At 32.0% G+C, this 24,378-nt stretch overlaps 1 protein-coding gene across 2 annotated transcripts; it reads left to right on the top strand.

Annotated features, from left to right (window-relative positions):
• Window positions 1-38: 38 nt before the first annotated feature.
• Window positions 39-24,378, top strand: LOC131854467 (fatty acyl-CoA reductase 1). 2 transcript variants are annotated; one of them, XM_059205587.1, is made up of 15 exons: window positions 39-80; window positions 597-704; window positions 10,751-10,906; window positions 11,819-11,912; window positions 18,071-18,237; window positions 18,574-18,664; window positions 18,940-19,085; window positions 19,794-19,909; window positions 20,394-20,465; window positions 20,830-20,950; window positions 21,308-21,430; window positions 21,710-21,829; window positions 22,175-22,326; window positions 23,549-23,654; window positions 24,025-24,378. In XM_059205587.1, the coding sequence occupies exons 3-15, from the start codon at window positions 10,770-10,772 to the stop codon at window positions 24,155-24,157; spliced, it is 1,578 nt and encodes a 525-aa protein (XP_059061570.1). In that variant the 5' UTR covers window positions 39-80; window positions 597-704; window positions 10,751-10,769; the 3' UTR covers window positions 24,158-24,378. The 2 variants fall into 2 exon arrangements, with proteins under 2 accessions (XP_059061570.1, XP_059061569.1); XM_059205586.1 differs by lacking the exons at window positions 39-80; window positions 597-704 and adding an exon at window positions 3,115-3,161.

Here is a 24,378-nt window from a genome sequence, read left to right as displayed (position 1 = left end):
TTTTGTAAATTCTAATTAAGTAATCGACTATACGGAACTCACTCTTATAACAAGGGAGCAAACATTTTAAAAGAATTGAAGTGAGGTTTTGCATAAGTTATATAATTAGAAGCAAATATTTTGACAATAATATGAAGGCTATATGTACCTCTTTGAACAGAAAGATTATTATATTTTTTTGTATGTTATTGAAATGCCAAACAAGCTGTTGGACTAGCCAATGTAGGTACTTCATCAACAGCGCTATAAATATCACGCTATCATAAGACGCCTATGATACTCCTCATATCATCCTGAGGACTAAAATGTCTTGCCTCTTTTACTGCCTTATACACCCTAAAACAATAATATATTAGGTAGCATCTACAGTAACATACTTTCAACTGAGATATTCAAATTTCCAAAACTTTAAACGTTGTTGCATATATATTATAGTTAGATTGCTCAATAAAATTTGCCTTTGAATTGACCTACGATAAAAGGTCAAAATACTCATAGGTATATACCACGTTTTCTTGCAAAGTATAATTTACATAAAAAGGAGTAAGATATCAAGTTGATATTTATATATAGCCACATTTTGTATTTTGTTGGAGTTAAGGGCTATAATACACAGAAAGAATAGAACCTCGAAAACTTGGCGTGAGATTGCGACGTTGGTATTCTCATCCGAGGGACCCATAGCGGCGTCATTGAAAACGAAAGTAGGTATACGACCTTGTACTCACTTACGTCGGCCGACTTTATTTGAGGTGTGTGCTGAGTTACATAATCAAAAGATTCATTATTATAATAGCCTAGCAACATCGAACTGTATATGCCTCTAAAACCGACATTGACCCCATTTATCTCATATTATGGTTTTCTCATTTATAACATAAATACAATGTTACCATGAAATTATTTTTATGACCGACTTTAGAAAAGTTTAGGAGGTTCTTAATTTTTCTACGTGAAGCTACTTCTCACAAGAAGTAAAACATTCTCAAAGTACATTCTATACTTTATCGAGATCGATACTTAGTTCAATTCAAACGTGGATCAAAATTATTACGGCCTAAAACTGATAAAGTTTGTTACCCAGTCTAAAATCGTATCCGATAAACAGGAATTGGTTTTCAGTCGCTCTATAAGTCCTTCTGTGGTGTTTTGAGTGTTATCGGTTTTAGCTTATCCTATCATTCTCGAATCTGTAAAGGCTAGCTGCGGCCAACAACATGGGTATAATTAAAAAAAAAAACAAGTACTTAGTTTTTGTAATGTCAATTTTTTTGTGGCCTGATAACGTATCAATATTTAAATTAAAACTTATTTACACAATTTGTTTAATATTTCTAATTTCCTCAGATACTGCTAATTTGTATAATATGGTTAGATATTCTCGTAGACTTCTTTTTAATAATATCATTATATAAATATATAATGATATTACTAAAAAGAATCTATCTATTAGTTGTGCTATTAGCAATAATTAGATTAAATTCTCATAATAATCTTTAATTACGTAAGTAACTACGGTGATGTTGCCTTACCTAGTTGCCTTCTTTTTTCACAAATATCTCTAATTTAATAATCATAAAAGAAAAACAGTTGAAGTACCGCAATAGCTCCTTGAATTAATTAATTAACTCATTCATTTTATTCATAAAAAGCCAAAACAGTTACAAAATATTTATTGACGTAAGATATTCTTATGGATATCTACAGATACTATCGGATGTACGGGTAAACATTCGGGTGTAGGTCACGGATCTCTTACTATAGAATACCTGCCTAGAACTTTGTACAAATTGGTTTGCGTGGGTAATTCCATCTCTTGTAGGTATTTCTGTAACTAAGCAGCTTACTTTGTAAGCTATATTGGCACATCCTGTATGTAGCCCATTCATGCATAAATGAAATATCTCCTTTAGAAAGTATACAGGCTATCCTAAGAATATAAAAAACCTCGCTCCTAAGAATATCTTTTAATTTTTGTCCCTGACGGGCCTAGACAGCAAACTCTGAAAAAGGATAGTACAATAGATCTATGTAGGTCACAGTGCTACGGGTCTAATCACCCGATAATAGCCCAAACTCCTCAATATAAAAAGTTTTGTTCCATTTTAATTGGTAACATATAGTCAAATTATAGGATACGAAGGCATTATTATTACACCTTAATCCTCAGGACAAAGCATTAGGAGTACTACAGGTATCAAGCGACGATGAAATATCCGCGGTCCTAAAGTGGATTCAAATGAATAGACGACTAAGTGAGACGTTTGCTTGTCAACCACATAAAAATACCTCATAGATTCCCACGCTAGGGATGGTGACAGTTTTCAATAGATTTCAGAATGAATGGTGTATGTCTTAAGACAACTGCAATTGGTCACTCGCTATAAACGATGAAAAAAGTGAATCTAGTTAATTCCAAAACATTCCTAAGAATTACCATAAATCATCATATCTATAAATTAGATAAGACATCGAGTAACATACTTACAACAAGATTTCTTACGCAGAGGAGTCACTTACTTACATATCTATAACTTTATTAAGTACTTACATAAGTAGATAATGTATTTGTTGAATGCAATAAAAATCCATACCAATTAAAATGTGAAAGTGTGTCTGTTTGTTTGTTACCTTTTCAGGACTAAACGGCTGAAACGATCTTAGTAAAATTTTACGAGAAAGGATCAAGAGTATCTTTTACATAATAAAATATCTATTGTAACAGCATAATATATAAAACAACAATATTATATAAAAATCCACCCTATTAATACTTCCATCTTATTGTGTCAGAAAAAAATAACAAAATAGATGCAGTTGTTGCAATTTTATAAATATTTGTAGTCTATCCCACCTGCTCATTCCATGTGGAGACATATGATGCAAGTTCCATGATAATTGAAAAATACACAATTTTTAATAAGACCACCATATAGTCTAGTGAACTTAACCTAAATACAATATAACGCGTTGCAAAACTTGCTGCAATATAACTTTTATTGCCTCAGCTATAAGATCTAAAGTTTAAATTTGCCAGTTAACATAACGCAATACAGTTTTGCAAGGCGACTAGTGGCAACTCTTGGTAAGCGATGCCAGTTTATCCTATTACACGGATTCGTGTGGTTCTGTTTTTGTGTTTATTAAATATTTTGTTGTCGGTGAGTTGTACATTTAATTTACGAATTTTAAACATACCAAAGTTGTGTGCAATCTGAGAGAACGTTTGATTTCATCAAAGCTTATAAAATGTTTTTAAACTTTATATCATATGTGCTAGTATGATATTGAAATTGCTGAATTAATTTTGATGGTGTTTATCATTATTGTCTTAATCTTTTATCAGGACGAGGACGGCGAAAGTTTAGAATTGCATTTTTGCAATTTTCTTAATTTTAACTAGGTACATTTCTTAATGTGCTGTATAAACAATTTAACTTTGTTATATATAGTAACTACAACAGTTGAAGTAGATGACATATAAATACAGTGGGCAAGAAGAAAGCCTACAGTACTCACGATTCTAGAACATTAATTTACCCGAACAATTGTCTGTTCTATGGGAACGAACTTACTAAAACCTGACCCGAGGTTTGTACATCTACTAATTTCTTCACACTAAAGTCATATCCGTCAGGGATGAGTTGTCCTTCAGTTATTTCATTATATCCTTCCGCTGTTTTTGAAGTACTGTTTGTACTCGCTCCAATTTTCATCCAGTAGGCTGTAAAGCTCAGTTGCGGCAATGCAATTCATTAATATACTTAGTTCCAAAATCAATTTATTAAAGATAAACTCAATTACTTAAACTCTTATTCTTAAATGGGTTTTATACATATACCTATAATACATATATTCACATCTGTAATTGCAGTTGGGGTAGTTATAGGCATTCGTAACGTATGACGTTTCGATGATTTTATCTGAATCCACCGTGGTCGCCGAGCATACAAATTCCCTATTTAACTAACCTACCTGTGAAGTATTTGTAATATTTCCTTCAACGTCTCTTTAAACTTTACTTGATATATTTTTTAATCTGTGTCAAAATTAATCAAAAGTCAATTAAGCACTACTGTGCCCAGTTTAAGGTCAAAAATTTATACGCAATATACATACTGTTACGACATTTATATATGTCTATACACGCGGCTAGTATAGCGCAATAATTGATACAAGAGCCGGTACATATGATTATATATATATTTAATTTTAAAGTTTATATGAGCATAGAACGTTATATTGTAGCACCCGATTTCTACCATGGCATGGCCTCTCTGAAGGCCTATTAGTCTTACTTCTAAGAGTACTGTAAGGGCCGGGTGGTTACGGACTGTGACCTAAAACTCTCTATTTTATACACCCTTATACTACAGTGCTGATTCATCTCTGCGTTCTTTTACGCCTAAGAGGAGGAAAAGCGTCTACAATTATAGAGTAAAACAATAACAAATAGTGGATGAAGTGGAAAGGGTATACAATAATGAGGTCTCCTCCACTAAGATATGGATAACCTTAATAATAATAATAACATAGCTATAACATAGAGAATATAACATAACATAGAGAACAGTGGTACGATAACGACGTCATGACTGTCTTTTTATGTACATCTAGCTATGCCCCTGGTTTAACCCGTGTGAAATTTATGTCCTTTGTGTTATTCTTATGTAGAAGCATAAGTATATCATTGTAAAGTTTAATTAAAATCCATTCAGTAGTTTTTGCATGAAATAGTAAATGTTATATCCATCCATACTCACAAACTTCCCCGTTTATAATTTAGTAAGATAATGTAATGGCACCATTACATCTTACTCTACTTGCGTTAGTCGATACGCTGGTAGGCGACCAGTCAAAAGTAATTTGTATGAGGAAGAAGTAAGTTCGGTTAACTACCACCAGAAATTAACCATAATGGTCTTAGAGTATTCTATCAGAAGCCATATTAGCCCTTATTTAAATGGTGTCTTGATTTTAAATTTAGAATCCCTTAGATAGTTACATCTGGCTAATCCATTGTTTGGTATAGTTCAATTTGAATAGCCTGATTACATTTTCGTAAAAATAATGATTTTTTTGTGTTGCATTTTTTCCTTGTACTCGATTAATACTTACTACATATTCCGAATTACATAAAGTTATACTATGACTTATATTAAAAGTTTATATTATATTATTAAACTCTTCCCACGTAACAGCATCGGAAATTTTAATTTTTATTGTTTTTTTTTACTAATTATTTTCACGTACTGAGTGTAATCGGCTGAACTTGAAAAATGATGTTTTGTTTTCTGCGCTGTTTTAACTGTTTTGACGCTGAGTTTACGACTTTTTTGTATTTCTGCGGATCACATATAATGACATGAAAATTGGCATATTTATAAAAATGTAATTATATATGATTGGTAACAATCAAACAAATGTTTTATCTATCTATAGAGGGGACCGATTGGAGATCTACGGGGCATGGTACAGTACCAACAATGGGGCCTCAAGACTCCTTTACTGACAATTCCCTCCCCCGATAGTGTAATATTATACTGGTGATTTGATCCGATCGGTTATAAACAGGCCGGTATAATGATAACAGCGGAGTTTGTTCCCAGAGCTGTAAGAAAAGCTGTTTCCCGATGAAAGAAAATTACTAAATGAAATAATAATGGCCCAAGACGATTCACACAGCGTCATCTAGTCCGAAGTGCTAAGCAGAGCTTTATTATGGTTACTAGACGACTGATATAAATAGGTAAATGCATTTTTTTGTAAATACATATATAATATACATTGGGAACATCCAGACCAATTGAAATAATCATACATATGAATACAAATATTTGTATTGTACGAGGAATCGAAGCCGTAACCATAGATAGTAAGACGGTATGCTATACTGTTAGACCACCGAAGCCGGTATACAATGGTATAGTAAAGGCAATTGAATATGATGGATCAGTGGCAATGAACTGTCGGAAAATCGCTAATTTACTTCCGTGTTGGTTCCATATTGTAATATCTCCATATCATCAATAAAGGTAGTTTTAATAAACTACCTTTATTCACACCATACCTTCGGTAATCCGAAGAGTGGTGACATCTACTGGCACTCTTTGCATGAAATAGCAGCGTATGTTATTCTTTATATAGCAACGTCTGTATTGCAGGAACCATGCGTCTCTGACCAGGAATATGGGACTAAACTTAGTGATTCGCTTGCGCTAACGGTATACGCTGGAGGGGCACTAAAGGGTGGGTGGTAAGATGAGTATGAGGTCAGGTCAATTGAGTTAGGAATTTAACATGATGGTTTCCAGGAGGAATCGCGTGGAGGTCAACCTGATCTGTTAGTAGTTAGTTAGTAACCCCTTCCCTCTACTTAGACGTAATAGAAAGGTCGGTAATGTCTGGAACGACAGAATCCCTATAATATTTTTTTAATTTTGCCGTAAAATCGTTAATGTATTCACATCACCACAATAATTATAAACCACTTCATTAAATACTCATTTCTTACTACTAAGTATCAAAATGTAATTGCCTTAAAGGCTATTAAACAATAAGCTATTGTTTGAAACGTTGACATTTCCGTTAAAATTGTTTGCCAGACATATCGTAAATTAATATGTTATCGAGTGTGTTTTCCTATTTTCAAATTAATAATACATGTGTTATATGTATATTCCTCTCAGTAACAAGTCCATCATCAGACATGAGTTGTGATTTGGACCTTAACTCAAAGACACTAAGTGGCCGAAACACCAACATAACATTTAGTGCCTTGTATTACGGACCTACTTCTAAATGCAGTACAATAGTCTACCAAATGACTGTAGAATGCAACTGGAGCAGAATAGGGTAGCTCTGTCCTAAGCACCGCTTTCCCGAGTAGAAACTAACCCCCTAAAGTAGGTATTAGGGGGTAATCTCTGGAAATAATGCACTGATTTTATGAATCCTTTTTCTAATTAAAAGGTACACTAACTAAGTACCTATGTATAAGATATGCGCAAAAAAAATACACTTAAGACTTTATTTGTTGTGTATTTTTTCTATCTTCACACCAGATAACTTACGTGGTATGCAGCAGATTTGTAATTCGTCTCATGTATATTCCGTAGACTTTTGACTTCAACAGGCAAGTCACGAACAATCAGATAAGAAATAAATTAAACTGGGCCTTCCCGGTAATCAGCCACTTTCGTATTATTGTTATCATTCCCTCTTGCCCAAACCATGTGTAACTTTTAGACGAATAGCAAAATAGTGTAATTTAAATTACTTACCAAAGACTACAGCAACTGAACAAAGTTACAAATGTCGGAGGAATTTCGGTGCGGCCAAAATCGGTACACTATCTGAATTCGGGCTCAATTACGATTATTACATGAGACGATTTAAGGCGCTCTACTAGATTTTGCCAGAGGCAGACTGTAAAAGATCGTCTACTAGGTACCTCAGTCTCATGTATCTCAGCCGCCAGGTAACTTGCTTTGTAAACTGTGTTTCGGCTACAGGGTGTCAATGAGGCATTGGAATTACAGGATAAGGACCATGTCAACTTAGTTCCTAAAACGCCAATACATGAGTGGTATCATGGGTGTCACATAATATAATGTTCACAGTGCTGTTCATGTATGTAAACGATGAGGAGTACTTACCATCAGATGGGCCGTCAGCTTGTTTCCCAATCCATTTACATAAAAAAGGATCGATATTACTCTGATTTTAGTGTCGTGTGCAGGCCGTCAACTTGCTTATACCTGTGCCTTTGGTCACGTGACCAGTTTCTATTGATTGTCCGCGATAAACTAGTTAGTTGTAATTCGTGCAATTCGGTGCTATTTAGCACCAGGAAATATCAAACTAACTAGCATGATATTTTATAGTAATAATAACTAGTGATCTATCCTGGCTTCGCACGCATTACAAATAGTTAAATTGCTTGGATTGCTCCATACTATTAAATAAATGTATTACAGATATAAAGCTTCCTCTGGAATCGCTCTATCTATTGCTGAAACTGTAGATATTAAAATCCGTTGTGTAATTTAAAATATATAAGCGAACAGACACCGCTGGCGACTATGTTTTGTACTATACAAAGAATTATTTTGTTTTTATAATATATAATAATAAATTATTTAATCAGTTCTGAATACTTATTAATATTTCATGAAACAAATCTGCATAAATCGTCATGTATGTACATAATAATTAAAGACGTACGAAACTACTCATGTCGGGCGTGTTCACTAATTTATTCATTATTGTTAGATTATTGGTATACAGTTGATTACTTACTTATTGTTTGTTGACAGTGACTTGTAATAAAAAAACATTGCGATTTTTCACCATATAGATTGGAAAGAGGAAATACTTATCTCTTATTTTAGCCATTTTCTTTATACTGTTATTGAAAGTATGATACGAATCTTAATGGTTTTTGGAGTGAAGACAGACTGCATAACAAGGACCTAGGCTATATTTTATGTAAAAATGTAAACAAACTCTTGGTTGAAAGCTACTAGTGAATAAAGATAACTACGGAATTAAATTTGTTATGTATATTACACAATATTTAATTACAGTAAATCGCAATGTTTCACAGTATGCCATGAGTAGTGTTGCAATTGTACACTCAGCTTTATATGTAGATCTCAACATCGAGAATGTCTAATATAAACGGCCTCGGTAGTATAGAAGTTGAGCACGCCACTTTTATTCCGGTGGTCGCGGGTTCTATTTGTATTCATGAGTATAATTGTTTGGATTGGTCTGGGTTTTTTTCTATGTACGTTATATATGTATTTATAAAAAAAAAATATCTTAGTATTTATATCAGATATCTAATTCCCAAGAAAGAAGAAATTACACACATTAGCTTGGAACCAGATGGCATTGTGTGAATTGTCCAGAAGTATTATTGTTATATCACTTTTGGGAAAACTCGGTCGTTATATGGTAAAGGACCATTTATTTAAGACATATCAATAGCAAAAATAAAGTAAGAACAATTAACAATGTTTTCTCAAGAATTTCATATAGAAGATAAATATAGAATGTAATTTTATACTGATTTACATTCTGAAAAATATACAAATGTGTGTTTATAGGAAAAAATGGGTAGAGAATTAGTATAACAGCCAGGGATAAGCTAAGTATTTAGCTTAGATTTTACTGTTTAATTTATTATTGCCAACAAACGGCTCGTTTTCAATACTTAATATAAGATGCGTTTCGAGTGCAGGTATATAGTATATGTATAATTACAAGACCGTCGCCTTAGGAACGGCAACGATTGAAAGATACCACGACCATCGGAATATATTTTGTGATTTCCGTAGTGCTGTCTATAGGATACGGTTCTAATTTTCTATCAATTGGTCTGTTAGTTGAAAATCCAGTTACAAAAAGAAATTACTTCATCTTCAGGAAAATAATTTCTACATTTAATTGGATTCAAAAATGATGTTATAAGAGTACCTATAATTATGTAGCAAAGTCACGCAAATACTCCTCATAAATTACATTTTCGAATGAATTCGTCATACAATTTTCGTCACATTTGGTCAAGGTTGGCTGCGGTGGATGTTACACAACATAACTATCTTACAACAAAATGTCCTTTGGCAGGTTTTATGTTCGAATCATTGTGATGTGTTATTATAAATTGATATTATAAAAATGACTATAGATGTAAACGCGTGGCTTGATAATTACACTTAGGTCCAAGCCATATAATAACAGAATTCAATCGGATTATTAAAAGAAACTTAAAAACAACAGGTCAGATCTTAATCATATCTTTATGGAACCACATGAGAAGCACTAACTTTCAAATAAAGACAAATCATCAAAATCAAATCATATGAAAAACAGTTTAGAGAGGTAACTCATATAAAAATACAGTCGATTGAAAATAAAAACATACTTGACCAGGCGTTCCAGAACCCTAGTCTAGGTAAAAAAATGATATATAATTGGTATATTGCTATGTCATAAATTAGCTGTAAATAATTACATGGTGTAAGAAACGCTAAATAATATTAGAAGTGCGAAATTGAATGTGTACATATTGTTTTGTTATTGAGTAACAGTAACAGTAAGCGAAAGTCTTAACCAACCGTATCAAATAGATTAACCTATACTTGCTATAATAAATATTTGAGTCATGGATGCTGTGCGCATCTAGTCATATACCTCTATTTCCTGCGACTTTGTCCCTATGTACAAGATATTGTACTCGTTAGTTATATATATGGTGTCGGAGTTTAACAGAAAACCGGATTTATATGTTTGTCAAAAGCAAACTGACTTTTTCAAATAGTAGGAGGTTCTAATTCTTGTGTTTTTTGTTTAGTTAGTATATATACCTCGCAGCTTGTCTATAACTGGCGCAACTTTTAAACTGCTTTGTATATACACATTCTTTATACTGTCATTCCTGATTACCCTACAAATCAACATAAGCATTTCTTGCTCATGCACACATTTCTTTCGTTAAATATCTAGTAATCTCAAGAGCTAGTAACAATATCTAGAATAATCTATATGGTCTTATTATAGAATAGAATGATTTTATATTACTGAGATCAAAGTATTATAAACATATGTATAATACTTGATTATTATGAAGTGACAAACATGTGATTTCTTCTTAGAAATCATATGTTTGTTACTTAAAAATATGAATTTATAAAATTTTGACATCCGAAATTTCTAAGAATACTATGTATTTTGTTGTCAACAGATCACTACCAGCCTTCGAGATGTCGTTTGAAGGTTTCACTGAGGAGGAGTTGGAGAAGATGCCGGACCGCATTGCAGCCGCCTTCACCGACAAGAAAATACTCATCACCGGAGGAACTGGTTTTATGGGAAAAGTTCTGGTGGAGAAGATTCTTAGGTATGTATTGAAAATAGATAATCTCTTAATACTATTTTTTGCTACGGAAAATTATGCTTTTAATTGTCAATTCTAAAGATTTATAATTTGACAGTAAGATAAAACTTACATATAATCAACACAAAGTAAGCCTTTTTCGATAAAATACATCAAACTGTTTCACTATTAGCATAGTGCAGAGAATTTCCCGTAAGCTATATATAAAAAAAAAAACAGTCTAAAAAAAAGAAACTTCTCCAAGTTTCTTTTTTTTAATATTCGTCTACAAAATGTTTCACATAAAACTGTACTGAGCCCATTGAATTCTCGTTAAAGTAGGATACGTTTTACGATAGACTTGTAGAAAGACTTAAATTTACCGAATCGTCAGGAAATGTAATATACTCGTATATGTATACTAGTGGTCGCTCAATGGTTGAAATTCAACCATAATTAGTTTAAATTATAATATTGAACACTATCATGATTCTATTGTCAAAGACTACAACTTCTATGTATGTGTTTGTTTCAAACTCCTCGGTCCGCGAAATTTTCATAAAAAGGGGTAGAAAGGTTTTACTTCACGTATTAATGAAATAATTAAATAATAGTAAATCTATATGTTAACATAAATGTTAGTTAAATAACATCAACTAATGAAATATAGTTGTAAGTATACCCTTATGTGTATATCAAGAGTTACTATACAGTCTAGGTTGTCTTCCAGTATATTCATGTTTTACTCACTCTTTAGTCTTTATATCATACCTCTATTAGTTTGTCACCTTTTTATGTAACCTCAACTCTACAAGTTTCTTGATAATAAATTATATACTATTTGACTCAGCACTGCTGTACAAATCTTGAACTCAGTGCTAAGGGTCAATGTTAAAATAATTTGCAGCATGCGATAATGTGTTTATATTTTTATAGAAAATGTCCAGACGTCGGTGAAATTATTCTCCTGGTGAGAACTAAGAAAGGAAAGAATCCGAAACAACGGCTTGAAGAAATCTTCAGCGGACCGGTAAGTTCTTTGTTTTTTTCGTCTCTCTTTGTTAAATTACTTTATCAATTTGTAAACGGCATGAATAGATTGGCCTAGTTTGCTAGTGGTCTACGAATTTACATTATCCGTGACCTAACTTCCCGCTGTTGTTATTGTTGTTTAAATACAATCCTTCAGTAACCTGTAGGTCTTCATTCACAATCCTCAGTTTTTGTTTTCAATAAATTCATGATTGTTAGACATTCATGAATTTATTGAATGAAATCAAATGTCTTTATAATTTTTGGAATAATGCAATTTATACAATAATATTAAGTGTTTGCAAGAGTTTGTAAAATACCATACAAGTTGCGTCGATATTCATATACAGTAAAGTGTCTAAACCTATCTCCAACTTCAAGGTTTATGGCCAATCGCAATTATTGTCTATGGAAACTTATTTACATCTTTATGGTCTCAATGATAGGGTTCGTAAAGAACGAAGGTACTATAAGTGTGTCAATGTGAATTCGAGAGGATCTCGCAAAAAACTTATTTGCGTAATGATTGAGAAGTACGAGAGAAGGTGCCATCGTAGAGAGTATCTTTAGGTAAACTAGAGATTTAGAGATTTGTTTAAATGGATTATAATGAAATGACAATCCTGGTTATGATAATGATGTAAAACTAGTGAACGATAAATAAATAAAAATGAAATTAGGATCACCTAACCTATTTACTTCACCATGTATTAACCATGTTAGTTTCCAAAAGCAGCCGCAAGGTGGTCGAACTAGTATACTACTAACTATTGTACTAGCAATAGGGCTCATAAACCCCCCTGTAAACAATCCCCACCTTCAGCGACATTGCTTTTGCAGAATCGAACGTAAGCAGCTCCACATATGTTGTATGTCGCAACAAACCGGATTATCACTTCTATTATATTGCTGTGTGAATATCTGTTGAGAAATGTTTCTATACCATTTCATTGACACAACCATCCAACATTATGGAACTTAGGTTTACGATATAAGTTATTGTTCTGCCATAAAAGTATTAAATTCTCCACATCTCAGAACTCCATATTTTACAACTGATTTAAATAAGGAAACTTCTGAATTTTGTTTATTTTTATTTATGCATAGAAGTGTATAGAATGAGAAGTTCAGTAGGAATCTGTGCCAATTATAGAACTAAATATTAATATAAATGTTCAAAATTAATACAATTTTATGACATATTTTTTGTTTGAGTATTGAATTATATATAAATATTGAAAACTGACGTATACCTGGTAAGTGTGAACCGTCGCCTATATACGTGTCCATGAACAGCACTATGTACATCATGCTATCATGTGAAGCCCACGTTATCACTCATGCGTAGCCATTCCGTACATCTGAAATGTCATTCCTGTATACTCCTTGCCCTGTAATTTCTCAAATATTGGCTTACAAAACAAGCTGCTTGGCGGCTTAAATATTAAATAGATGACACAAAAATGACATCAAAATAAAACAAAAAAAAAATTATTTGCTTTTTGTTCACCAACTATTACGTAGGTACAAGACGTACATTTATGAGTCATGACAATACTTTTGTACCTTGTCACAATAACATTCTAGTACCTATGTTATTCAAAAAATATTTTGAATTGTCAATAATATGTTTATGACGAAGTATTTTTTTGTTTACTGTACACGTGTGTGACTTTTTCGGTATTATTTGAATATCATTTCCCTATGTCAATGATTTTATCATTTTCAGTATGTACCAGTGAAAGTGAGGTTAGACAAATTACAATAGGTCAAATTGATTTCAACAAATAAGTGATGTCAATACAACCATCAGCTCGACATTGAAAAGTGTTTTGTTATGTCATTTACTTTTAACAGTACATAATAGGTTGTTATTTCAGTTCATAATTGATGAAAATGATATATTATACATAGATCGGTATCTACACATCCCATATGTATTATTCTGATGCATAAGCTATATTACTGTGAAGTTTTATGAAAATCCGTTCAGTAGTGAAAAGCATTTGCTTGAAAGAATAACAAACATCCATACTTACAAACTTTCGCGTTTATAATGTTAGTAAGATAAGATTAAGATTATCTTATTTGTCGTTTTATAGATCTATTATGAGTTTAAAATTTATCGTGGAATCTTTTGCAGTAGGTACAGTTACACACATTGAGTTACTTATTTAAACTTTTATCTGGTTCATTAAATAATTAATTAGATAATTCAATTTTTTAATTAGTGTTTAATGTATTTAGATTACCCTGGTAGATTGATAAATATCGTCTACTTCAGTGATTCAATATTACTTCTTTCTTGTTACATTACATAAATTAAATAAAGAAATTATAAATAAAATAAAATAAATGAAACGAAACTTTATTAGATACTTGAGGTCAGTATTTATAAAAGTTGAGCAATTTATGATTCAACTGTATATAAGTATTACTTCATTTCACTGCTATGTACCTATGTATATTTTACAATAGTTTGTAATATTTTCCTAATGAAATAGGATTTTTTATTTTTATAATATCTCGTAGGTATATGCCGTAGGCTTAAGTAGATATTTAAACTAATATTATAAAGCGATATTGTAATGAATTAATTCATAAATTAAGTCGCGAGTTCTTGTCACTTTCTACAATCTTCCGTCATTTTTTTTAAATCTTGATATGACATTATTCCAATTTTTTCTTTATTTGCTTTATATAATTGTATCTTGGATTTCCTTCCACCCGTTTCTTCTATTTTCCAACCGAAATGACCAAAAGTCTAACATTACCCAATCTACAATACTGTTGAAAACAGTCTTTATTTTGTCACTTTATTTGTAGTAGAGACTTTTATAGTTGATAAACTAAACTAAAATATATTAAACTGATTTTAGAATTTACACGTTCTTAGTAATAATATAGCCTCTCACCTATATAAAGGGTGTATTACTGAGACAATTAGCCTGTATTTTATTGCAAAAGAAATGGAGATTCTTACAATATATGCATCCGCACGAAGCCAGAGCGAGTCGCTAGTGGATAATTACAGCACGTAATAAGATTGTATCAATTTAACGTACGTCATTATATTCATTTAAATAATGTTGTTTTCCTGTCCGACGTCATACTCTTGTTGTGATAATGACCTGCAATATGAGTATGTAGGCATTTATATGACGTACAATGCTTATGACATATACCTATACTCATTTACATTTACACAATAGAAAAGAAAATATTCAAGTATATCTATTTCTATTGAGGGAAACGAAAATAATAAAATAAAATAAATAAAAAGCTTTTATTGCTATACTAATATTTTTACATATGGTTAATGTCATTATCGATACAGCTTGACGTCCGACATAGGGGTCCTCTAAAGATTTCTATTCTGTCCGGTCCTGAGCGAAATGAAAATATAATATTGTAATTTATATTTCATAGTTTATAGTTTATATATTAACATTTATTTCTTAATTATACTCTTTAAATATACAAAGATAATTAATATTTTTCTGGTAATGGCATAACTTGAGATTGACTTAAACGATCGCATTATTATTTTTTAATTGCTTGCTTGCTTGGTTCTTACGGCACAAAAGTACCCCATTTTTTTATTGTTGCAGTTTAATAGTTACTGCGTATTTTTAGCGTCGAGATCGTCAAGATCGTATTCATGCAATAGTCGAATTCTATCAAGGATGCAATAGTAGAATCTTATTTTCCATATTTCCCATAACGAGCACTTGTTTCTTTTCTTGCCCTAAACCACTTGCATATATGTTATTTTTAATCCTTTATGGTATAACGTAACTGTATATTATGAAATTACATAAACTTCTTAATGCTGGAATCTCTTGGCCTGCTAATAATACTCTATGAACTTGATTCCCGTTGATACGAGAATCGTATTACTTGTCGCCGTTGTTTGTGGAATAAAATTTAAAATAATTTAATTAAGTATTATCTATATATTTCTATTTATTAAATATATATGCGTGTACTTTATTATTATACAGGCGACTCGCTTCATATGAATATTTCAATAAACTTACACAAATATTTTTTATGTTATATGTACTCTGTTGATGGAAAATCGCATCCATTCTGAAGTTTTTGTTATTATTGCGAACATACACAGACGTGTCAGAATTTGTCGTGACTGACCGATTAATCTCAAGGTCTCTAATAGGCTCCAGATAGAGCTCTAGATCTCTAGAAAATTTGAATATCAAAATCTGCTACCTCCTTTCATGTACAAAGTTATTTTAATTTGGGCTACTGAAAATGGAAAATGGAATAATATTTACTCGTACGAGTAGTAAGTTGCAGTAATACCTAAAATACGTCAAATTAGACGAGTCTTTCCACCAATGGGCTTGGTGAAATATTTCTTAGCTTTGCGTAACATTCGTAGTGGCTGGTTGTGACAGCATTTCGCCATAATGGCAAACATCCTACTCAGTAGTGCATGAAGTGGTACATGGTTAGGTTGGCACAGGCAAATAGAAATTAGATCATTGTTAAATTAATAATTACCTACCTGCAATTATAGATAGTCAAATTAATGAAGCCTGGCTGTGTAAATCACACGATTCATACTTAATGTAGGTATCTATTGTGAAAAAATCTGAAATAATTATATATTTAACTTTCATATAAATAGGACATTTGTTGTTCATATTTGTTTTTCACTCAAACTCTATTTCTTCGAGTTCAAATATATATTATTTTTAATATATTTCAAGTATAATTCAATTTTATAAAGTAATACTCTATAGTAATGTTATATAGATGAAAGATTAGATTTTCTGTATGTTTGTTTAATTGTATCTAATTCTTTTCTTAGTGAGATAAAGTAAGAGAAACTTGATATACATATTTTTTAAAAATTCATTAATAATAAACATTTCTAATAGTGTGTAAAATGTTTATTATTAATGAATTTTTTACCATTCTAGAATAGAATAGAATAGAAAATAATTTATTAAAATAAACTTAATTTAAGCATTTTTAATACTGCTTCTTCTGAAAGTTGTTTCATCACAAGAAGCAAGAAAGTGTTATGCTCTTTTAAACAATCCTTATAAGTTCACATTTTACAAGTCGAAACGTGTGATTACTAACTACCAACCAGCACTAATTTATTTAGGCTCAAATATAAAAATACAATAAGATTAAATTAGTCGTAGTGATAAGAGCAGACCAGTCCCTATAAGCAGCACTCGTTCACGAGTATGACGAATGAGCCAGGCATCAATGCGCCCGACCATATTTTAGGGAGCCCAATGATTTGACCCACCACACGGCTTGTACATGTTTACACAAAGATTATTGTCATATCGACATCTATGATAATTTCGATGGATATATCTTTCAAACAGTTGCTTAAGTGATGTGTAAATTTCTTAAAGTACTTCTATGTGGGCACTTATGTTAGATAATTTACAATGTTTGTCGAAACTTGCAATGTGTGTGTCGGTAATTATTTATGTATGTTGTGGCTACAAAGTGGTTGCTCAACAGAATGATAGTGTAAAGAATTATAAAAAAAAATTAGAGGATATTGTGTCATTATTTTTTGTATATCATTGATATTTTAATTTACTTTTGCTATATTGTATATATATAGTCATACTAGTATGTAGTACATAAAATTTGGTTGACATAAAAATTACTTTGTGTGTTAATTTATATTTCTAACTTACTCTAAACCTCAATGAGAGAGATGCCGCCGGGGGGCGGTAGGCTCAACATCTCACGGTGGATTTAAATATACTCTAGTATACATTATACAAACGGAATATTTGACATTATAATAAAATGTGGTCCCGGTCATTTCGTCGAAATATTGGGAAACGTTTGAAAAATATTATATATTGAAAAATATCAGATGTCCTGGTGGATGAATGGACTAAAAAATCAATATTGAAATATTACTCAGCAAAATATTATAGTAACTCGTCCCGGCTTCTCCCAAGCGAAGCCGGGGTATTACAATTATATTATATCTCGGTTTTTCTGTGTTATAATATGCATGTGTTATACATATAAACATCTTCTTGATTTACTCTACGCGGAAAACTGCATTAAAGTCCGTTACGTAATTTAAAAGATCTAAACGTCATCATTATTACAAGTTACGTATGTTTCTTATTTATACTTTTTCAGCTATTTGAGCAAGTTCGCAACTTGCGGGGTGGTTTAGACCCACTCTTGGCGAAAGTATCCATTGTAGCTGGTGACTGTATGGAGAAGAAACTGGCCATGAGCGACGAAGACCAACAGAGAGTAATCGACGAAGTGCACTATATCATACATGCTGCAGCGACTATAAGGTAAATAATCAGAGTTTCAAGTTAGAGTCAGGCCATTTTTAAGTTTGATTTGCAGAGTTTGAGGCGTCCCATAGCCTTACTGAATACGAGTGGCCTCAACTTGTGGATCCATTGATTGTATTTGAAAGTAAAGGTAGAGATAATGGTAAAAAAATGGACGTGCATAAGAAGGCCGAAAGGTCCTATATGAATAAATATTTTATTTTACTTGAAAATATGAATGAGGGCAAGAGTTGAATATAAGGACAGAAGTCAATGATGTTCGGTCTCTCTAAGTACCTGTACCTGTATTTGGTGTAATTTGTTTAATTGACAAAACTGCATTTTATTTTTCAGATTTGACGAAGAACTTAAGAAAGCAGTTATTTTGAATGTTAGAGGCGTGAGAGAAATACTCGCGTTGGCTAAACAATGCAAGAAATTACAGGTAATTTTGTACAATATAATAATCTAACTTTTTTCGGATTTAAGACAGCAGATGTCTGTCGTAATAGTTATCTCTTCAGCTATTTAAAATGGTAACAAACAAGAAGACTGGCAGACACACTTTTGCACGTATAATATTAGTATCGATTTCAAATAGTTTCATTATACTGCACAATAAAATTCAGCACCTTAGACGATATTTCATGGTGGTGGTTAGTTAGTTACATAATGTCTTTTACAATATTCTTATAAATTAAATTTATTGTCTTTCCACAGATCTTCGTGCACATATCAACAGCTTATTGTCACTTACATGAGAAATTGTTAGAAGAAAAAGCGTACCCTCCGCCGGCTGATCCACATCAGATCATAGAAGCCATAGAATGGATGGATGATGAAACCATAGCTACTCTTACACCAAGGTTTGTTGGAATTAAATACAAAATGTTTTGTTTTTCTCGTCAATACGATGTTTTTTTATGGATGAATATGAAATAATGCGCGGACGTATCACACTTTGGCGGGAAAGATAATAGGATGAGGATGAAGTCTGATAGTCTATTCAGTTAGTCCATCCTGGTAAATTCACAAACTACTAACCACTTAATAAGGTATATTGTTAGGATATTAGCCTTCATTACTAACAATACTTTTCAGGCATGTGAAGCAGAATTATCTTCGTACGACTGTTTTTCTGGACTGATATAATCTCGACTTTTTTATGGTGTAACTTCTATTGCATCTCTCACCTAACTTCATTGACATTATCATCCCCATTCAAATGATATTAGAAGGCTCTTTAATAGTAATATTAGAGGCTATGGATGCACAATACCTCACTCTTCGAGGAATAATTATGCATTTGCTCACAATGTATTCTGTAATGATTGTGGTGCTGTTCTTGTTGACATTTTCGTGTTTCAGTATACTGTTTTATAAGATTTTATATTATAAAACAGTATACTGATCGTTTACAATATTTTAGTATACAGTAAAAACTTAGATGAAGGACATTCTTAAAGAAGTTAATATTTAAGAAGGAAAAGCCATAACCCATTAGAGGTTTCGTCCAATTTACCTTTGAATGCCTGGCAGGAATTGTGGTATATATTTATTCAATTATTTTTCAGATTACTGCATAACTTCCCCAATTCATATGCTTTCACAAAGGCCCTCGGTGAGGCCTTGGTTGTAGAAACAATACAAGATGGTTCAGTACCAGCTGCCGTCCTTAGACCATCTATTGGTAAGTCAATAAAAAAATATTACGTATCTCATTATTTTAAATCTTAAAAAAAAAACATACAGTTTCTGTACAAAAATGCTACAAAATGGGTAGCCAGAAACGGTCGATAAGTTATCAGTAGTTTCAATATAATTAAAATTTCTATGGGTATAGAATATATATATATATATATATATATATATATATATATATATATATATGTGACATAAAAATAAAACTAAAGAGAACAGGGCGTAAGCAAACAATTATTGCAATCTGCAAAATAATTATTAATAGATTATATGGATAATGAGATTTGAGATAAATTTATTAAATATTTTGTTGCATTTGATTATTATTTGTTAACTTAAAATCTAGACTCTACAATTTCTTGATTTCTTTTAATATAAGTAGTAATATCATTTTTTCTATATTTTCTGAACTGTGTCTGCTTTATATGTTTTGGTAAAATTGTAAGAAATAACCAAACTGTTTTCATTTTTAGTGATCCCCATCTGGCAGGAACCTATTCCAGGATGGACGGATAATATAAATGGACCTACAGGTTTATTAATAGGTAAGTCCGACTACAGCTTCATAGCTTTGTAATCTGATAGGTAAAATGTCATATTATTTTATTAATTACATATAAATAATAATAAAAATATCTACGGAATATATTGTAATTTATATGACAAAGTGGTAGTTTTCAGGAGCACGGCAAATATATTATTTCAATTAGGTAAAATATTTTTCAACGACAGTTTATAAATAACAGAGTTTTAAGGTAATAAATAAAAAAATATGAAAATCCGTTCATGAAGTCGGAAATAAGTGTAGTTAGATGTAAATAAACAGTTTTATTATTGTAGCTTTATATGGACAATACATTTTTATCCGACTAGAGTTTTTATATTATTTTCATATGTTTTAAATCACAGGAGCAGGCAAAGGTGTAATCAGAACTATGTACTGCAAGAGTAATAGTTACGCTGATTTTCTACCAGTGGATGTTTTTATCAATGGAATTATGATTGGTATTTGGCATTATGTCATGATAGGGTAAGTAAATCTATTTAAATTATTATTTTGAGTGTTGACTATTACAAAGCGCCTTGTGTGGGTAGCTAACTCAATTGCAGCAGTCTATTTCAGCTGCTAAGCAGCTTGCTTTATAAGCTATATTTTAGTATGAACATAGCAGTAAGTTTACAGAACATATAGGCATGCTATCTTAGTTCTCAAAATAAGAATGCGTGAGAGTGACCACGTAATAGACAGTATATAGGTACATCTACTTGAACTAATATTTTGGACTATTCTAATGCTGTTGGCCGCAGCTAGCTTTTACAACTTCACCGGACTTTACATATCTTATCGGACAATTATTTTTAAATTATATAAATATTCTGTTTTCAGAGACAAGGAAAAAAATATAGTAAACTTTACGTCATCAGCAGAGGTCAAAGTCACATGGAATGAAATGATCGAAGCCGGCCGAGAAATCATTACAAATAGAGTACCTTTGAACGGCGTGGCGTGGTAAGCGTTAATAATATTTGCTACAAAGTATTACTATCCTAATATATACATATATCCGAGATCTTTAGTTTGTATGTGGTTGAAGAACTTTTGTGTCAAATTATATTTCTGACTGACTTTCCGTTGAACGCCGATAATCACTCCAAAAATAAATTGTTGAAATGCCACATTCGACTCAAAACACTCTGAGCGAAATATGAGCATGTGAATAGTTCTTCTAATTATTAATTATTGCCTAGACTATCCCATCTGAAGAACAGTAATGATGGTATTTTTCAGGTATCCGGGTGGTTCTATGAAACATTCTCGTCTCCAGCATAACATCTGCGCATTTTTTTTCCATTGGGTTCCGGCTGTGATCGTTGATACTTTACTATTCTGTTTGGGGTACAAGCCTGTGTAAGTACTTTTTCAATAAAGGTCTCCTATCTATCTAGTACAATTGTAAATTTATACGACACTAGCAGCTGCCTGCGACTTTATCTGCGTAAACTCCCTATTTCACTCAATACAAGATATTTTCTAAATAATACCAAATACCAAATTTTATTTAGATCCTTTGAAAAGGTAATAGACAGTCAGACTTTATATAGACACTCTCTGTTGTCTGTCTGTTAAAATTAACAGACACCCAATTATTATTTAAAACTTCGTGCAACTCCAAATATTAGAATATGTTATTAACTTAAATAAACGACACCTTAACCCAAGTGATTTAAATCACCTAAACAATTATATTTATAGTCTGTGGCGTGTCCATCAACGTATCAGTAAAGGGTTCGAAGTCTTCGAATACTACACCAACAACCAATGGGACTTTAAATCGGATATTGCTCAAACCGAACGGCGCAAATTGAATCCACGAGAGAGGCGTGACTATAAAGTTGACTCTGTTGGTAAGTTGTAACTGGAGAATGTACATACTTAAAATAGATCTAAACCGTCGGCAGGAATGCCCGATTGGAGGGTTCTCTCCCAAATTTGAGGAAGTTTTGTTGCGTTGGGGGAAATTTGAAGAATAAATTTGTATTTTGAGGGTTGTGGGGCGATTTGGCAGTTTATGTAGAACTAGAACAACCAAACCTTCAGCTGGGTAAAACGCACAAGAATGTTGTCATTAAAAAAGAATGTCATTAATTTCGCAGTCCAAATAGAAGTATATATTAAAAAAAAAGTACCAGCCACCATAAAAAGGTAGTCAGGACATAGATGAAAAAATCCCCAATACTTCTTGGGGGATTTTTTCTTTAAAACCTACATTTCGAAGTGAATTTTGACAAAATTTCGAGAGGATGTTAGACTACAAATGACTGCATGATATTTCCTTCCAATTGTGACATGTGTCATATATTTCCGCTCCACCCAGTAGCATGCTCCATGCGCTTCCGTTAAATGGTAAAATATTATGGCAGTGAAAATACTGGATGTAACTTCTAGAATCTTGGAATACCAACACATAGGTTGTATTACGTCTTTCACATGATGACGTTATGTGTGTGGTACTGTTGCCAGATGGTTACCACTGTCAACTTGTTTACCATTCTATCACGATTTGAGGATCCTGTATGTAGATCCTGTCGGAATGCAAAAATATTTCTCAAAAAGACTTATATCTTTTATTACTTACGATGGTAGATTAAAATAACATTCAAATTGCTTGACATGACCATTATTTTAATAAAAATTACAAGGGTTTAGAATTCGCATTACGTATTATATTTGGTGTTGTTTGTAAATATAAAGACGATTATCATTTTTGTAACTTTGCAATATTCGAGTTCAAATCAAATAAAATTAAAACGTCTATTACAGTTCCTTATAGTATCAAATCTACCATCAGTTCGTAGTACTTACGACCTTACGAAAAATTTACAAGAAACTCAGTTCTTAGTCTTTTCAAATATGATTGTACATGTTTACAAACATACAGCTACATTTTAATTTCAAATTAGGGAGAATAGTGTGACTACCAGCACATGCCATGTAATTTTATCAAAATTAATAAAATACATATGTATTTTGAGTGTAGTTCGTGACTCCAAAGGTGACGATTGTCATTTTGGATGTCATTTTGGACATGGACCATTAGTATGTTTGCTAATTTGTTTTAATTACCAGGTCTCGACATCACCAAATATTTTGAAGACTGCATCAGAGCTGCTCGGATTTATATACTAAAGGAGTATGATGACACTCTACCTGCAGCCAGAAGACATATGACGGTGTAAGTATTGTCTGCAGTATGTAATTGTAAAAAATGTATTTAGGTATGGGACTAGAGATATGGAAAAATTGTAGATGTGTTATAGCATTGAAGTTTTTTTTTTATTCTATGTAAGTGGTCGAAATGCAAGACCAAGTAGTGACCGAAAACGAAACAAGAACACTCTCAGTCCTCAACAAGCCAGGCCAAGGCCTAAAACATTGATTAGTGAACAAAATAATATTATTAAATCAAGCATAATATTTTATTTAATAGATTCGATTATGCTAACAACAATAATTGACTGTATATATATATGGAATCCCTATTTGCAATAGATTCTATGTGTCACCTTTCAAAAATATATATTTATTCTATTGTACCTTTTCAGGATGTGGTGGGTGGATGTTATAGTCCAGTTTCTCTTCTGGGGTATGATCCTGTATTGGATAAGCGGATGGTTCGGATTTAATTCTCAAGTAGCAACATCACCAGAGGAGCTTCCGAGCGTTTTGGCTGCTTAAACGCCATTTGTAAATATACTATAAATAATTGATAATAAATAATATGATGTACAGAATGAAATGAACCAGTAATCTGTGATATCCTGGAGATGGCAACATTTTATGGTGGCTATGATGACTCCTTATATTTTTTTTCATAAAAACCAAATTCCACAAACAATTTAACTGTTTGAGGGTTGAACTTATTCTCAATTAAATAAATAGCACAATAGAAAAGAATA

The sequence above is a fragment of the Achroia grisella genome, unplaced genomic scaffold, assembly GCF_030625045.1.
Source record: "Achroia grisella isolate CSIRO2021 unplaced genomic scaffold, CSIRO_AGI_Agris_v1 utg1186, whole genome shotgun sequence".
Classification (NCBI taxonomy): domain Eukaryota; kingdom Metazoa; phylum Arthropoda; class Insecta; order Lepidoptera; family Pyralidae; genus Achroia; species Achroia grisella.
Note: the sequence above shows the minus strand (reverse complement) of the source record. Positions and strands in the feature narration are given on the sequence as shown.

Excerpts from the sequence above, each read along its gene's own strand:
- LOC131854467 (XM_059205587.1), top strand. The coding sequence starts at position 10,770 with ATGTCGTTTGAAGGTTTCACTGAGGAGGAGTTGGAGAAGATGCCGGAC. Across the intron at positions 20,951-21,307 it reads TGGCATTATGTCATGATAGG|AGACAAGGAAAAAAATATAG; the intron begins GTAAGTAAATCT and ends TTCTGTTTTCAG. Across the intron at positions 22,327-23,548 it reads CTATAAAGTTGACTCTGTTG|GTCTCGACATCACCAAATAT; the intron begins GTAAGTTGTAAC and ends TTTAATTACCAG.